At 54.0% G+C, this 17390-nt stretch overlaps 2 protein-coding genes and 1 long non-coding RNA gene across 12 annotated transcripts in view; 1 reads left to right on the forward strand and 2 right to left on the reverse strand.

The window, feature by feature from the left end:
* The window catches only part of TMEM141 (transmembrane protein 141), a 26221-nt gene continuing 8831 nt past the window's right edge, over window positions 1–17390 (reverse strand). For 7 of the 8 annotated variants that reach the window (XM_030286704.4, XM_030286710.4, XM_030286706.4 and 4 more), the window contains 2 exons: window positions 10803–10917; window positions 1–2808 (listed from right to left, as the gene is read on the reverse strand). In XM_030286704.4, the coding sequence (XP_030142564.1) occupies window positions 2763–2808; window positions 10803–10917 (161 nt within the window). In that variant the 3' untranslated portion in view covers window positions 1–2762. Of the gene's footprint in view, window positions 2809–7523; window positions 10659–10802; window positions 10918–17390 lie in introns of those variants that run through there. The other variant, XM_030286711.4, reaches the window with a different exon arrangement.
* LOC140685235 (uncharacterized) overlaps window positions 11755–17390 on the reverse strand; it is a 7377-nt gene continuing 1741 nt past the window's right edge. The window contains exon 2 of the long non-coding RNA XR_012058536.1: window positions 11755–12429. This is a non-coding gene — a long non-coding RNA (uncharacterized lncRNA). The remainder of the gene's footprint in view (window positions 12430–17390) is intronic.
* The window catches only part of ENTPD2 (ectonucleoside triphosphate diphosphohydrolase 2), a 10848-nt gene continuing 5394 nt past the window's right edge, over window positions 11937–17390 (forward strand). For all 3 annotated transcript variants that reach the window (XM_012578192.5, XM_072936738.1, XM_072936739.1), the window contains exon 1: window positions 11937–12073. In XM_012578192.5, coding sequence (XP_012433646.2) covers window positions 11963–12073 — 111 coding nt within the window. In that variant the 5' untranslated portion in view covers window positions 11937–11962. The remainder of the gene's footprint in view (window positions 12074–17390) is intronic.

Consider the following 17390-nt stretch of genomic DNA (forward strand, 5'->3'; position numbering starts at 1 on the left):
TTTATTAATGTTCAGCTCTTTATTAAAAATATCATCTGGGCAGGGGGCTCGACATGGAGCTCGCCCCCACTGTTGTAGCTTTTTCCAGGTAGCCCAAGGGGCAGAAAGCTGCAGAGTCTGTCCCTGAAGTCTTCATGGCTCACTGGTAGCCGAAGGGTGAAGAGGTGTCCGGTCTGTAGCTGAAGTCTGGATCAGCAACTGTCCCCCCTCCTTTCCTCATGGCACACTGGTAGCCAAAGGGTGAAGCGGTGTGCAGTCTGTTGCTGAAGTCTGGATCAGCAGATTGTCGTCTTTCCTTTCCTCCTGGTAACACCAGGAAGAGTTGTTCCTTTGTTCCTGCTTCCCACACCCAGTCCAGTCCTCTGGAGGCTCTGGTGACAGGTCAGACATAGACCAGCGACGTGGTTCCCTTTTCCCCAGCCAGCACACCCATCCAGCCCCCTCCACTGTGCCCAGCCCTGCATTTAGGGGTGTTTTCATCCCCAAAACCCCCTCCCACGATTCCACAGGTTCTGCTATTTGCATCCAGTCCTAGAATGGCAGTGTGGGTGGGGGGTGTAGGTCATCCCCAAGTGGTTTAGAGAAAACAAACAGAGCAATTAGCTAATATCAGTACTTAGCTCAAGCCAGCAGTGTCTCAGTATTGCCATGGAACCAGGAAGGCTCTTCTGTTCATTACGTGCTCGTGCTCCACCATGGACCTTCATAGGTTTCAGCACAGCTGCCTCTTCAGGTCATCCCCACAGGCTGCAGGTAATCTGTTCTTGCACCTGGAGCACCTCCTCTCCTCCCTCTCCACTGAACTAGGATCTGCAGGGCTGTGCAGTGGTTTTTACTCTTTCTTAAAAACATTATCCCAGAGGACCCCCCATTCACTGCTGGCAGGCTCAGCTTTGGGTGGTAGTGGGTCCACTGGGACAGCTTCTGGTGCCTTCTCACTAAGACACTCTACAGACCCCCCCTGCCCAAACCTTACCAATACAGTCCCAAGGACACAATGTCCCTCTGGCGGGATGGGGACCAGGCTAGAGCAGAAGGGGAATGCACTGGAAACAAGATGTGGATGCTCATCCATAGCAGCTCCTGCCCAGCTCCTGTCTGGTTGATACATACCAGGCAGGACCATGTCTGTCCTGACCGGAATTTGGCACACCTAGGTTGATGTTAGCTCTCCTGGAGGACACACCAACCTGGGCAGCTGCTCCAGCACCTGGATCAAACACAAAGGGAGTTTGAGATCTGAACCTCACCATCTGCTCCTTAGAAAGGAGAAAAGTGACTGGTGAACGCCTCTGGCAAGTCGCTTGCACCCCTACGTGCTGCCAAATTTCACACTCGTGCACTGTTTCTCTGCTGAGGGTTTAACTTCAGCCCTGCCCAGAGACTTTGAGCAAAAAGAAATCGCTCCAGTAAGGAAAGCTTTTCCCCACAACAGGGCAGTGTTTCCCTGCAGCACCTGTCACTAGCCCACAAAACCATGATTGTTCTTCCACCTCACAAAAACTAAAATCCACATGAAACTGGAAAATTTGCGCTCAGTTGTTTAATCCAAGTCATCTGTTGAAACCTGATAGCAGGAGGTGGGACAAGCATCCTTTCCAAGCTCTCCCTGGGCATGGCCGTATCCCTGCAGGCACAGAGGAGCACCTGGAGGTCACTGCCAGTTCCCTTCTAATTAACATGGGTAGGTTTTTCCTTTCCTTTTGTCCAAGCACAAATGTATCTTAAAAGGGGAGGGCCATGGCCTTGAGTGAAGCATTAGCAGCCCTGAAGGCCTGAGATCATCCCAGAACATAGCTGTTCTCTATTTCCCTTCCCCTTGTGGGGGAAGGGAAATCACCTCTGCAATCTACTTCAACCCCACAGGTGCGTTTAACTGGTGCCATCCCAGATGAGGGTCCTGATTGCTCTTTTGTCCTGCAGCAGAGAACATTTGTCATGGGACCTTTTCTTCAAAATATTTCACAGATCAGAACCATACAATGGTTCAAGTTGCAAGGGACCTTAAAGTCCATCTTGTTTCACCCCTGGCCATGGGCAGGGACACCTTCCAGTGTCCCAGGTAGTTCCAAGACCTGTCCAGCCTGGCCTTGGACACTTCCAGGATGGGGCAGCCACAGTTTCTCTGGGCACCCTTTGCAGGGCCTCACCACCCTAACAGGGAAGGATTTCTTCCCAATATCCCATCTAACCACTAAGGCCATTCCCCCTTGTCACTTCCAGGCCCTTGTCCCCAGTCCCTCTCCCTCTCTCCCAGAGTCCCTTTAGGCACTGCAAGGGGCTCTGAGGTCTCCATGGAGCCTTCTCCAGGTGAAAACCCTCAGCTGTCCCAGTCTAGCTCCAGAGCAGAAGGGCTCCAACCCTCAGAGCATCTCCATGGCTTCCTCTGGGCCAGTGTTAGTGAAGGAGGGAGCTGGACTCCAGAATGGACTGGAGCCCTGCCCAGCACTGAGGGTGATGCTGTGCCATGGGGGCTGTGGAGCTGTCCCAGACTTGCTTTGTGCTGAAGCAACATTCATCATGTTTCAGAGGACCTGCCTGAAGTGGCCTTAAGACACCCATGTGTCTGTTTTGGGACAGGAATGGGTATGTGCAGCCCTGGGGCTGCAGGTGTCCCTCTGCAGCAGGAGAGATCCCTATACATCCTTGGGAGCATCCAGCTGCACATCAGTCACATTGGTTGGTAACACGTAGAGGAGGAGGAAATGAATGAGGCTTCCCAGGGCTTTTTAAGATCTTCACAACACATGATTTTCTCACATTCAAGCTGGTGGCATGCCATAATCAGCCCAGAAGCTCAAGTTTCTCCTGAAAGAGAATTAAAAGTCAAGTTCTGCAGATATGTCCAAAACCTGAAAAGTATAACCATGAAAATCTCTGCCAGTCATAAATGTTAGAGGTTTTTCATTGTCACGATTTTGGATCATCTGACTCCCATCTTTGTGTTCTGAGCTACTTGAGAAAAAGCTCTTATATAGCTGGGGGGGCCTGGGGTGCACCAGGAATTCAGGAGGAGAGTTCATACAAAAGGTTCCAGGTTGGGAAATGGTGGTGAAGCAAGAGGGTTAAATCTGGGACAAAATGGGATTCATAAATTGATTAAAGCTGAATAATTTCCTGGCCGGGGTATGATTTAGCTCAACAGTAACAGGTGATTTCACTGCAGCTGTACAAAGCTCATCCCTATTTCTGGGCAGCTCTGTAGAGCCTCAGTTTTGCTGGAAGGAGACAAGTCTGGCTGCTGGAGGACTTGCTGGGAGGTGGAAGTCAAGGGATTGTGTTTGGGAAAGAGAGGTCCCAGTGGTCTTTGCCCAAAGTGGGAGCTGTCAGCAGCTGGGAAAGATCTTCTGCCCTTTGACCAGATGTCAGCAGGTTTGGGTGGGGATCCTGCAGGGTCTGGGCATCAGGAACAGGGAGGGATGCTCCCAGGAAGCACCCAGGGCTGAGAGGCAATATGGGGAGAGGGAGAGATCCTTTGGCTGAGCCTTGGCAAAGGGTCAGAGCACCCGCTCTCCTGCCCTTGTGTTGCAGCAAGCCCATTGCTGCCAGCCCTGAAACAGGGCTCCTGCAGCCAGTCAGGGGCATTCCAGGCTGTTTTGGGCACCTCACACTGCCCTCCCTGTCACAGTGGTGGGAAGTGAATCTGTGCTCTGTGTGCCACTGTCTGCCCGTGCCATCAACTGCCTGTGCCATCATTCGCTTGAGTGTGCCATCACCTGCCCTGCCTATGTATCATTGCTCTGCTGGACACAAGGGGCTTGTTCTGGTACCAGGAGCAGGGACAGCTGGAGGCAGGAATAACAGCCTGTGACATCCCCAGTGCTCCCTTCAGAAGGGCTTCTGTACTCTTCTGCCCCCATCAATGACTGGGAGGCCTGGGAGCATTTGAGCACTGACTTCCTGAGGGCAGTGGGAGCTGAGTCCTGGAGCCCCTGGGCAGTGGATTTGGTTTTTGGCTCCGTCAGCAGGATGGCACCGGGAAGTTCTTTGTCAAGAACAAAGGATGCTCTTCCAGTCTGGGTCCAGCATGGGTAGCTTCAAGTCATCTCCTGACCTCCAGCAGTCAGCTGGCTGAGGCTGCACATTGGAATCCCAATAGGTAGGGAAGGGTCTGGCTGGGATCCTTGGGTGGGGAGAGGGTGGGAAAGTGCCATTTGGACTAAGGCTGGGAAGAGAGTACACATCGTGTCAGCCATGGCTGGAGCCCTCAACTCTAGCAAAGGAAATGGCTCTCCTGAGATTTCTTGCTGCATTTTGGGATGTGTAAAGGACTGGAAATGAGCCTGCTGGCTGGAGGGGTGTACTTAAGGGCTGTGTACCTTTGCATGGAGGCAGTGACCATCTGTCACAAGAAAAATACATTATTGGGGCCGCAAATTTAACTTTAGCATTGTTAAGGCAGTCACTGTTTTGACAAAGGACTGTTCCAGGCTTGTGGGGAGATCTGAGCCAGTGTGCTTGCTGGGGCTGCTCTCATGGCTCCTGATGGAAAACAATGGAAAAAGAGACAGGCAAAACCAAGGAGTCCAGACAAGATGTTTCTGTGATGCAGAGCTTTCCCCAGAAGGACTGTAGGGTGGGGAGGAGAGGGAACACTGCAGGACAATTCTTCTTGATGTTCCCCACCTCATGGTGGGGGAGGGGGCGATGGGGGGGCGCAGAATTTGAGGGAACCTTTGGGCAGAGAATTTCTCCATGCATCAGCAATGGTAAATGAGCAAATTCACTGCACAGAAGAGCTGATGCAGATATGCCTATACAAACCATATCATTTCGTTACTTGAATTCTCCTTGCAGATCAGTACAAGAGCTGAGCATGGAGTAATAGGTTCTGTTTGGAACATCAAGGGACACAAATTCCTCATATAGCCAGGTTCAATGTAGATAACAGGGGAATAAGAGACCATCCAGAAAGGATGTGAGTTTTGGGGGACAGGGGACAATAATGCTTGTACACACCCCAGGAAGAGAAGATACCCTCACGCGGCCTACTTCCTCATGCCCTGCTAACTATCATCTTGTCACTTATGGGGACCTTTGCAGCGTCCCAAGGCCCTGTTCACTTCAGGCTTCTGGGCAATGCGTAGCAGAGTTGGCAGAAGGGCCCCTCAGCTGCCCCCAACAGCACCCTGTTCAGTCAGAGCCCCCTGATGCTTTGGTGGGGCTCAGCGAGGACAGCCTGGGTGCCTCAGCCTCCCCCGGGAGTCTGTTCTTGCTGTGGGTCTCCATGGGGCTGTGGTGATGGCCATGGGCTGCTTCAGTGAGTCTGTTGCCCTGAAAGCCAGGCAAGAGCTCAGCCTCTGCATGGCCCAGCTGCTCACCATGGCCATGACCTGTTGCTTGTGGGGATGAGCTGAGATTGTTCAAAACGTGGCTTCCCACTTGGAATTGGAGCCTGTGGGTAGTGTTGGCCAGTTTAAGAAAAGTGACAAGTAGTTCCCTGCTTTTTTCCAAGCAGAAGATAATTTTCCCCTCCATCCTGCCAGCTCTGTCCCCACCCCACCACCATCCTCTCCCTCACACTGAGAATGGGGATCAGCCCCTTGCCACAAGGCTGCCCAGGAGGATCTGCACGTGGTGCTCCCTTCCTTCATGTCACATGCTTTGCTTGTGTTCACGCAACCTGTCCTAACAGGCTTAGGGACAGGTGAGCTTGTAGTGGCTGCATGGAGCCAGCAGGATGTGACTATGACCCTGGGCCTCCATGTGCCAAGGACACCCCTGCCCTGGGGCCACGGTGTAAGGGAGGGATGTTCTGTGTGCTCTCCTGTGCCAGCATCCACAGGCTCATGTCACAAGCTTGGGGAGAGAGTTCATCAGTTGTCATGCCAGGGCTGTGGGAACAAGGCTGTCAGCCTGAGGGGCTGCCCTGTGCCTTGACACTTCCTACTCCTCTGTCCTGGCAGGAGACAGCTCTGAGCAAAACAACCAGGAGAAACCAATGGGGCTTTTCTGGAAAAGCTACTTCCTGGCTGATTCAATGCCAGAACAACAGGGATCCCTGCTCATGGACTCCCCCAGGGCTTGGATCACACAAACACTGTCCTGGAAAACAGCAGACAAAAAAGGGTTTAGAAAGTGAGGCAAGAATAGAGATTTGTACTTGGGTTTGATTTTCCTTCCAGGCAAGGATCCTTGCCAGAAGGGGGATTATTGCCTTGGATACACCAAGATCCTTCCAGACCTTTAATGTCTCTAAGAGGACAAGATCTGGGCTTGGAGCCAAGGCTGGAATACATCAGTGGGCTCCCACTCACAGGGTGCAGAGGCTCAGCAGGAGCTGCACTCAGTCAAGAGCTCACTCCTGACTGAGGGAGGTTGTTGCATTCCCTTATTTTTTTACTCTACTAGTGTAAACACTGGTTGGATTTGCAACTTCACTGGCCACAGACTCAAAAACACCCAAAATGCCTCACATGTGTGTGCTGTGGCCTTAGTGCTGGGACTGGTGAAAGCATCCCCAGAAATTCCTGACAGATCCTTGCTTCCATTCCAGTCCTGTCTGACTCCAACTTCGTGCAAGTGGAGATGTGGGTAAATGCACCCTGAGTAAAAACATCTTTCTGGGTCCAGGTTCACACATCTCTGCTGGAATGCAGGATAGACCCAACAGGAGGAGAGGCAGCTGGGAGGTTTCCTGATACCCCACACAGTACTGTGATTCCTCCATGCAAGGCAACGAGATACAGGGGAGTCAGCCCCAGCAGCTGGAGAAGCCCAGAAATCCAAGTCCTTTCATTGGTGCAGGACTCATTCTGCCTGGAAGTCCCTGACGAAGAGGCATCTCTGGGCTTGCACAGTGGCCTGCATTGGTCTGCACTAGCTAAAAAAATACACCTGATGCCTCAGCTGAGTCCCAGGGTACATCAGTCCAGGTTCTAAATGGAGTCACAGAGTCCTGAGGACTGAGAGCAGGTTCCCACTCCTCCCTCTGGCTGTGCCTCCAGGGCAGCTCCCAGGCAGAGCTGAGATTGGGAATGGGAGTGGGATTGGGGTCTGGATTGAGAACAGGGCTGGGAGATTTCTCCCACGGACCACAGCCTGTGGACAGTTGAGCAGCCTCAGCCCAATTTGAGACCAAAAGAACAAGTCACTGCCCTTACTCCTTGGTCTGTGCTTCAGAGGCAGATGGGGGCTGTGCTCCTTCTGGGAACACCTTTGCAGCCTCATGCTGTTCCTAATGTCCTTCTGGTTGCTACAGTCTGCCCTCCAGCCAGTCCCTCTCTGTCCCTGATGGTTCTTGGTCTGAGTGCCTGTCCTAGGGTGACTTTCTGATGCTTGTATCCCCAGTCATCTGTTCTGTTTATCCTGGATATTCTGTGCCTTCAAGACTGGTTCTGAGGGCGAAGGCAGAGAGAAGACGAAGCACGGAGTTGGTTATCAGAGACTGCACTCCTCTAAAAGCAACACTCCACATTCTGCACTGGACTGTGCTGTCTGGGCACGGACGGAGCAGAAGAGAGCACTTCTTTGCTTTTTAGCTAGTTTAGCCAGTTGGAGGCAGAGAAGTTTTCCCTGGACTGTTGTTTTTTCTTTCCCTTTTCTTGGACCTGTTTGAACCTGCGCCGGACCTGGACCGGAGCAGCGAGAGCTTTCACTTTGTGACCTACTCTGGGCAGCAGCATTTCCCAGTGCCGGAGGGACTGATAACAGAGCGACCAGCCACAGGAGAGACTTTCTGAAGTTGTCATCTCTTCAGAGCAGCAAATGAGCTTTGTTGTCTGGTATTGTTCATTTTTTTTGTGCTGGGGAGTGCTTTGCCTGTTAAATAAACAGGACATTTCTCCAAGGACATTTTCCCTGAACCGGTTGGGGAGAGGGGCAGTGTGGGTTGCCTTTCTGGGGGAGCCCCTTTTTAGTTCTTCTCCCAGATTTGCCCTACACCAGGACAGTGCCTCTGCAGAGGAACCCCACTGGCTTCCAGTGCTCCCTCAGGGGCAGGTCACGACCCCCAGGGCTTCTGCCTGGGCTGAGACCAATGTTGTGCTGCAGCAGCTCTGGAGTCTGTTGTGGGATTGTTTGTGCATTGCTCAGGGCTGGTGTGCGCTGGACCAATCCCAAAGCTATTCAATGTTTGTGGTTTGAATGGCCCCCTGCACTTGCTGTTGTCTGAGAAGCTTGCAGATGGGAGCAGAGAACCCTGTCCCTAACCCCTCCCTTTGGACCGCAGCCTGTTTCAGTATCTACACGATCATTGTGTTCTTCCTGTTATTACCCAACCACATATGGAGCTGCAGGGCCGCCGACCAGTGCTCCCAGATGTGCTTATCCATGTTTTACAAAGCCGTTTTGAAGCCCTGAGTCCCACAGAACAAAAGAACAAAGAACAAGACCCACCTCTCAGAGCCACCAGCGAGTATACTTCTCCTGCTCCAGTGTCTCCTTTGATCCCTCATTCAACCCTGCAAACCTCACCCAGGTGGCCCTATCTCCGAGCCTTTTGTTGGAAGAGATAGATTAGAAAACCCCTCTCCTTTGTCTGGGGAAGTGGAGCTCCCCTGCACTGCTGGGTGACTTAATGCACTCTCCACCTCCTCTTTTCCTCTTTGTACTCACATTCCACTCTGCCCCCAGGGATTGTTTCTCCTGCTCCATGGTAGGAACAAGCTTTTCTCTGCCCAGCTGGGATGGGTGCCAGCATGCCCTCTCTTTCCTGGGAGTCTGTGTCTGTGCTTCTCCTTGGAGGAAGGCCATGTCTCTCTGAGTCACTGAGCTGAAGCCCATGTCCACACTAGCTGCAGGGGATGTAGAAATATAGACTAGAGTCTTCAGGTGCCTCAGGCATGCTGGTGCCACATCCTCATCCAGCTTTACCTGGGCTTAAGCTCATCTGTGTTTATCCAGGTATGGGGTGATCCAAAGACACCAGTACAGTAGGGAGTTTGGCTCCTGAGAGATCAATCCTGTGAGATCAGACTTTGCTGCTGTGGCCCTATCGCAGTGGTGAAACAGGATGTAATCATGAAAAATTTGCATTAAATTGTGGGGAACTTATTGCTGCCCCACAGCAAATTCTGCTCCTGCACTTGGTGGATTGTCTAGTTATTTCAGATTTCAATGCCATTTTCATATCTGGTTATGCTGAGGGGATCTTGTCCCTCCCACTATCAAAGCAGTTCCCTAAAAATTCATGGCATACCTCTGTCCCTGGGAATGGTCAAGGAAGGATGAATGTATGGAGAGCAGTGCTGTGGAGATCAACAGAGGTGATAGAGGTGAGACACTGGCAGGCAGACAGATGGCAAGCAGGGTGGCAGGCAGATAGGTGACAGCATGGCAGGTAGAAAGGCACCAGAGTAATAGTGTGGCAGGGCAACCTGGCTGTGCCGGGCTGGCTCTCCATACAACTGCTTGCTCATTGAACCTGTTCATTTGGGCAGATTGTATGCTTCACAACCTGAATTCTGCAGAGGTGTCATCTGTTCTTGCCTTTCTTTGATGGTGCCCAAAATCCACATTCCTGTTTCCTCAGACAAACAAGGCTGCTCTCACCTCCTGCCATTGGAGCGAGTTGCCTGCTTCATCTTCCATGGCACAAAGCCTTCCCTGCCCCTCACTTGCTTTTTCACACTGAACTTTCTTGTGCCTGGAGCTCAGGCACTGCCCACCTGGGGCAGCCACCTCAGCGCAGACACCTGCTCCTCCCCAGGGACATGGCTGAGTTCCCTGTCAGTGAGTGGGGCTGCCCACACACCATGGGCAGAGGCACTGCCACCCTTGGTGCCCTGCTCTCCAGCCTGTGGTGCCTTGACAGGGCTACATGAGAAAGGAAAACTGACATGAGCACCACCCCACCCACCCCTCTTATTGGGGCAGCAGCTGGCAGTGCCTGACCCTGGCTGGGCTGAGCTCAGACAGCCATGTTGGGGTGCTCCCCACCTGAATGTACTGTCACGGGGTATTTGGGTATTTCTCTGGCTACACATGTGTTTGCCTGGCTGATATTCCCCTGGGAATGGGAGTATTTCCACCCCAGCATGTCCAAACTTTTGGTGCCTTCCTGTTTGCACTGGAGGTTGAGTATCCTGGGACACCAGTGACTGTCCAGGGCTTGGCACGGGCTCCCTCAGACCTCAGACCCTACCCCCTTGGGGCTGAAAGAAGGTAGCAAGAGTGACCCCATGAAGAGGAGGAGCAGCCCACCCTTTGGAGGGAAGGGATGTCAGCTCCCATTTCAAAGCCACCCATGGACAGCCTGGGCATAGGATGGCCAAGTCTGCACAAGACCAAGGTATGGAGGACACATATCTCCCAGGATGGGACCCACCAAAACAAGGTCCACCTGAGGAGCAGGGGGACCATCCCTACTCCCACAGGGCTCCTCCAACCCTGTTTCTGCTCCCTACCATCCAGAAAAGAGATTTTTTTTGTTCCTTTTTAGTTTTTGAAGGCTTCATTGCTTGTCCATCTAAAGGCAAAGCAGGAGGTTTGAGAAAGGGATTAAGTGCAATCCAGAAAAAATCTCTCTATGATAATCCCTGGTGCAGTTGCACTGTGCAGGATGGCAGGTGATTGCCTCAGAAGGTGAGATTGGCAGCATGAAGAGTCAATAATAGGCAGGTATTTTTCCCATAGAAACTTGAGAAGAGTCAGCTGGGAAGGCAGAAAGGCAGAGGAAATGATGCTGTGCTGAGCCTCAGGGACAGGACCGTGGTTTCCTGTGGCATAATCAGCAGCAAAAGGAAATAATTTTTTCACATAAATTAATGTATTAATGTTTTAGAATAGATTAACAGGGACTTTCCAGGGTTAAGTGCTTAATGAAGTGAAGTGAGGAGGTAAACCCCTGCAAACAGACTTACAGATTGAACACAGCAGTCCTGCAGAGAAGTCCTGCTCCACAGTAATGGGCACTGCCAGGGTCAAGGTGGGGACAGCACTGGAGCTCATCCCCTGTGGGACCTCCAGCTGCAGAACCTGTGCAATAGAGTGGCGCATCAGGGCTGGGGGCTCCTGCAACCACAAGGCCTGGGCAAAGGCTTAGTTCCATGAACACCTGAGCGCCCCAATACCACAGCGATGGGCAGGGAGCTCTGCAGAAGATGCAATGCTGCAATGTGTACTGTGCATGGGTCAGCTTTGAGCAGCAGGAAAGCTCCTTGCTTCAGGAAAGTGTTGAGTGAGGCAGGCATGAGGAGCCTCAGCTCACACCCTCAGTGTGAGGTTGTGACTCTCAGCCTGCAACCCAGCTGCTCTAGGAGCCCTGACCTCCAGCCTTCTCTCCTTGTTTATTATTTTGTTCACTGTCATATCCCACAGTGTAAGCAAGCTGCAAATGTCCTTCTGAGAGGAAGGAACCAAACCTCCTTTGGCTCACTGCTCCTTATGCAAATGAATCACATTATTCACTTGTGATGATATTGAAAACAGCCTCAATATACATCTGGGCTCCTCAGGGTTGTCACGAAGTTCTTAAAAGCCACAGCTGTTAATCATTGTAGATGAGAGGTTCTTGGAGCTTTTCTGTATCTCAGGATGTTCCCAGGTCCCACTGAACCCATCCAAGGGCTAAATCTCAGGGAGGGGGAAAGATGGGGTTGAGCCCGGAGTCAAGGACCATGCCCAGAGGGGTATAGATGGGGGTGATCCCAATGACACAGGCTGTGCCCTGGGAGGAGGACCAGGATTGGGCTGAGCCCTCCCAGGAGCGGTGATGCTCGAGGGACAAAGCTGATTCTGGGGCCGGGGCGGTACCCGAGGGGCCGGGCCGGGGCTGCTCCTGGGCAAAAGAACCGTGCCGGGGGGGGGTAGATCGGTCTGGTCTCGGAGCGGAGGGGGCAGGAAGATCTGAGCGCGGGTCCGCAGCAGCCGCAGGACTCAAAGCCCGGGCAGCCCCGCGCAGTGCACGGAGCCCGGTGTCCCGCCCGGGTGGGCCGAGGCGGCGCTGACTCAGCCGGGAGGGGCGGCGGAGGAGGAGCGGCTGGAGCCTCCGCTGCGAGCCGCTCACCTGCCCGGCTCCGCCATGGCCCGCCGCCTGGCCGCCCTGCTCCTGCTTCTCGCCCTCGGCTGCCTACTGGGCATCCTCGTCCTCCTCCTCGGCTCTGGGGACACACGGGGCCCGCCGGGCTTCAAGGTGAGCGGGGCGGCGCGGAGTGGTGGCGGGCACCGGGAGGTCCCGGGCTGCCGGAGCTGGGGGAGCCGCCGTGGGCACGTCGGTGTGCGGCATTCCCGGTGCGTGGCAATGCTGCCGCGGGACAGACGCCGGCAGCAGAGGATCCCCAGCGTCACGAGAGGCGCCGGGGCTGAGGGGTCCCTCATCTGCGGGGAGGGCCGCAGGGAACAGCCCCCGCCGGGTGCGCAGGGATGGAGCTGCCCCAGGAGGAGACCCGTTGCGTGGCATCTCCGCTGCGGGACCCGCCGGCTGCGGGACCCTCGGCCGTTCATCCTTTGTGCTTTAAAGCGCTTTGGGAGGGGAATCTGTTTGACACACTGAAAAATAGCGGCCCCCCCAGGTCAGAGCAGCCGAGTCAGCATCTGCTGCTGCTCTCCTGGGCCAGGGCTTCCCTGCGCACCCCAGCATCTTCCCGGTCTCCACTGCATTGCCTGAGCCAGTGCTGCTGGGTGAAAAATGCACTTTCCTTTGAATACAAGCTGCTGGGGTTTTTTTGCTTTTTCGTTGTAAATTCAGATAATGAAAAAGGTTCTTGAACAATTTATTGTTGGCCAAGTACTCCCTTTTTGCAGGACAAGTCTTTTGTTTTTAAAATAATCCCAGGCTCTTGTCCTGAAAAATATTTCATCTAAAACCCTCTTTTTCTTGTCCCAAGCAATTTACTTGGAAACTTTCTGAGCCAGCCTGCATACCAGATGTGCTGCTGCCTTCTCTCTGGGTTTGTCAGATGTAATGAAGACTAGAATGAGAAAACAAGCTGGCTTAGCAACAATGACCCTTTTTGCTCTTAGTATAATTTCCAATTTTATCTCCTTCTCTGTGACACCTTTCTTGGCCACCTGTTACTACATGCTGGGGCATCTTGGGCAGTGCCCTGAGCTGGTTTCAAAGTAGATTTTATCTTTTGGAACATGGAGGAATTAGATTGGTACAAAGACCCCCAAGTAGCACTTGGATCAGCCTGGAAAGCCTTTCTTCTTCCTGGTTCCAAGATGGACTTTTGGTTTTAAACCAAAATAATTTCCAGAAACTTTTCTCTTGTGCTTTTTTTGGTGCTTTTTCTCAGAGTGGTAGCACCTTCTAGTCTGCAGGCACTGCTGCGGTTTGGGGCCAAGCGTCCCTGAACACCCACCTGGGTCCTGACCCTGTTCTGCACAAGGCCTGGCTCAGGGACATAGGGCTCCTGGACATGCCAAGTGCTATAAGGTCCAGCATGGTGTGTGCTTCAGTGTCCAGCAGTGCCTGTTCCCATTGGGCTGGCACTAGGAAGCTGCTGAGGAATTTCTTTCACACAAAGCCCAGTACTGTTTGGAGAATGCAGAACTTTTGTGTTATTTTAACTCAGCCCAAAAGATGCCCACGTGGTTTAGAGGTCAGTCCTGCTATGGGAGACCCTGGGCACATCTTCTGACGGCCTGGACAAGATGTGGTCATTGCTGACTCAGTGCATGTTAGCTGCTGGATAGTGCTGTTCACTGCTGAGCTACAGTTCCACATTTTCCCTTTCCAGCTCCTTTGCATGGAATATAGCCCTAAAACCACCCTTGATTAGTTATCTTGCTGCTGAGGGACTGATCCTTCCCTCATGGGTCCGCAATGGAGCTCACAGCCTGACTGCCCTGAGCTGCTGCCTGCTCTTGACAGCCCTTTTCTTTCTTCTTTTGGCAAATGTATCTCTGGCAATTTTTATGTCCTGTGGCTGCTGTGGCTACTGCAGCAGGAAGGAAATCTGTCACAACTCACTGCAAACCTGGATGCTACATGCTCTCCTTCAGAGAGGCAGAATGGTGGGAGGCCAGGGATGAGCCCCTCATGTGGCATGGGCAGCCTAGAGGGATGGGGGCTGGAGTCCTGGGCATGGCCATGGGGCACAGTACCAGGCAGCAGCACATGGGCCATTCTCAATGTCCCCATCTGCCTCCTCCCCTGGGCAGAGCCATACACTGATCAGGAGCCCCAAGCACTATTCATGGCCTTTGGGAACATGACTGTCTTCTGTGCCCCCTCTACAGGGGCTTCAGGACTGAGCAGCCCTGACTGGGGCTGGCCTGAGTGACGTTGCATTGGGGCAGAGCCCTTGGGACTATGGGTGACCACAGAGGCAGCAGAGATAGGGCTACCATTGGAAAACTGTCCCAGTGTGGGGCCACAGTGGAGATCCCTCTGTGTCCCCCCTGCCTGCAGCATCACCAGGGTCTGGTCAGAGGGTTCTGTTAGAAAAATCCCTGTGTCACTAGGAGATGCTGGTGTTGGGGACTGTTCCACATGCATGAGGCCCAGTCAAAGCCTTGGGCGCCAGCAGGCAAACATACTGAGGCAGATGAGAGGGGCGATGGAAGCAAGGTGCTGGCATGGGAGAGCGCCAGGGCATCCCTGTGTCTCCCCAGCCCTCATTTGCAGTGTGCTTGTTAGCAGGCACAGGGAAGCTCAGTTGGCAGAGCTAAGGGCAGCACTTACACTGCAAATCACTATTGGGGTGGTTTTTATCCTCCCTCCTGGTGCTTCCCACCTGTAGGGCCCCTGGAGCCCACCTGCCCATCCCATGGCTCAGCCGTGACTCAGACCCACACAGCAGCGCACTCTGCTCTGGGGAATGCAGTGGCTCTGATGCCCAAGCCCAGGTTCTAGTCAGGAACAGAAGCTAAGACAGGGACAGGATCTGGGGCCAGGGGTTGGCACCATTGCACACCACTGTAGGTGACCCCATTCATGAGTTCTGTGTGAATGCTGGAGGCATGGGGTACCCCTGGGACTGGAGGAGACAACATTTCTTCATCATTGGGAACATACTAGGCTGCCCATGTCTGCCTCAGTGCCTTCATGCACCATGAGCATGATTCCTACCCCTGTTTACCACAACTGGCAAAGATGTCTTCTCCACAGGGACAAGCTGGGATGCCAAACCCTGTGTCCTCATGAGGGGGCTGGCATGAGGCTGCGGTGGCTCCTCTCCTGCTGGGGTGGCTGTGGAGTGAGCTGTGGCAGCAGCTGGCCAGGCACTCTCTGCAGAGGCAGCACCATTGTGTTGCAGCACCTTACCTCAGCCAGGCCAAGTGCTGCTGCCACCATCGCCAAGGCTGGGGAACCCACAGGATACGCTTCACTCACCACTCCACACCTGGTGGCAATGGGCTGGGGATCAAAGAGGAGATACCCCCCCACCCCGACCCACAGGTGTTGGCAGCAAAGGGCACTAGGGTGTGCCTACATGGCACAGCCAGTTCTGCATCCTGCCCCAGCAGTGCCACTGTCACACCAACATGTCACCTCTGCATGGGACTTGCTCTGGGTGCAGGTTCCGTGCTGCCTCTCACTGCCTGCAATGCACTGGTGGTATGTGTGCCCACGCACACATATGCACACGCCCCTCCTAAATGCATGTGTGCACAGACACGTGCACCCATGTGCACACATGCTGGCACACCCATGTGCATGCACACCTCATCCGTGCACACCCACATGTAAGCACCCCCACATACCTGCATCCACACCTAAAGCTGCACACACCTTTGCATGCCCAGGCACAAACACACAAACATGCACAATCCTGCAGCATGTAGGCCACATGCACATATACATGCATGCACATGTGCACATACATGTGTGTACCTCTCTACATGTGCAACTCCACCCCAGGAATGTATCCCCATGAATACATCCTGGTACCAGCTCTCCAGGAGATGGGAAGTGTGGCACAGCCAAGCCACCCCTGCTGAGAGCAGGAAGAAACCCGGGAACCGGCCTTCTCCCTTTCATTGGTGGTGGGTCTCCTCCTGCTCATCCTAGAGCCAGCCACACCGCCACGTCCCTTCCTGCCATGGGGTGAGTCTGGCGTCCCCAGCATCCCCCTCCCAGGCTGACCGCACTCCTGGTGGGCGGCACCAGGTATCCCTGGCACTGCAGGTCATCCTTATTGTTTCATACTCCAGCATCTCTCAGCCCTTACCACCATGTAGATATCCCTGTCTCCAACCTTGTCCCTCTCTGTGGACTTCAGCCCCTCCACAGCATCTCGGGGCTGGAGTCTACTCCTAGGGTCTTGGCTGTGCTCAGCCCCAGGTTTGGGGGTGACCTATTGATGCTTTCCCGTTGGGGACAGCCTTGTCACCCTGCTCCTGCTACTGTCACTCCAGGTGATATTTGGGGTAATGTGGTGCCTTGTGAGCAAACCAGAGCCATCTGCATGGTAAAACAGGGTGTGGGCACATGTACCACTGAGGTGGACTGATGGGGTCCCCTGGGGCTGGACCCTCCTCAGACTCCTCTGTGCTTGGTCGGTGACTGCTCACCTGGGGACACAGGGGTGACCGCGGGACCCCAGGGAGGCGAGGCAAGGCAGAGGTTGCTCTGGTGAGAATGGACTGGGGTGCCATGTGCTGGGTAAAGAGGGTGTTGAGAGCCCTCTAAGCCGGCCCGGAGCACTCACCCCAGCACCCAGCCCAGGAGGCTGGGGAGAGGTGCTGGGGGGACTTGTCAGCCTCTTTCCTCCTCTCTGCAGTGTTTGTCAGGAGCTGAAACTACTCCGCTGCTCCAGCCTGGCCACAGAGGGGGATTCTCTGCTGGCTTTTAGCTTCTGGCCCAGAGCATGAGCAAATCACTGGGCGAGTCTGGGAGGGTCACCCACGTGAGATGGTCCCCTGAGGGAGCAGGAGGTACCACCGGTGCAGGGCCATGGGTTCACGGTGTAATTGAGTCTACTTAAAAGTGGGGACCTCAGGTGTCCCTGACACTTCTGTTGCCTGAGCTGGTGAAAACCAGGTGATAGGGACAGGGGTAGCATGGGGCACCCAAGGCAGGCAGGGCTGGGGTGGCTTCCAGAGCCTGGCAGGGAGAGGAGCTGCCTGCTCCAGCCCTTGGCTCTATTGAGTCTGAGCAGGGCAGGAGCAGACAGAGACACTTAAGTTTAAGCTTTAGCTGGCTTCACCCCAGAGATGCTCAGCTGGGTTGGTGCTGGGTCCTGCCTTGCTTTTCCCCATACTCACAGCCCTGAGGAGGCACAGTGGGGGCCAGCATGGGCAATCCCTAGACCATGGGCAGCAGGGGCCAGGCAGAGGGGTACGCATAGGGGTGCTGCAGGCAGCATGTATGGTGTCCCATCCCTGGGAGCTGGGTAACCTTGTTTAGCAGGAGGAGCTGGGTTATTTATAGCCAGAGAATAGCCAAGCCATACAAGGGAAGGAGGGATGAGAGGCCTTGCTGCCCTTCTTTGGCCAAGAGCATCCCAAGGAGGCATTTCAGGTGTCTCTCCCCACCACCAGTCCCAGGGACCGGCTAGCAT

Source organism: Taeniopygia guttata, chromosome 17 (assembly GCF_048771995.1).
Source record: "Taeniopygia guttata chromosome 17, bTaeGut7.mat, whole genome shotgun sequence".
NCBI classification, from domain to species: domain Eukaryota; kingdom Metazoa; phylum Chordata; class Aves; order Passeriformes; family Estrildidae; genus Taeniopygia; species Taeniopygia guttata.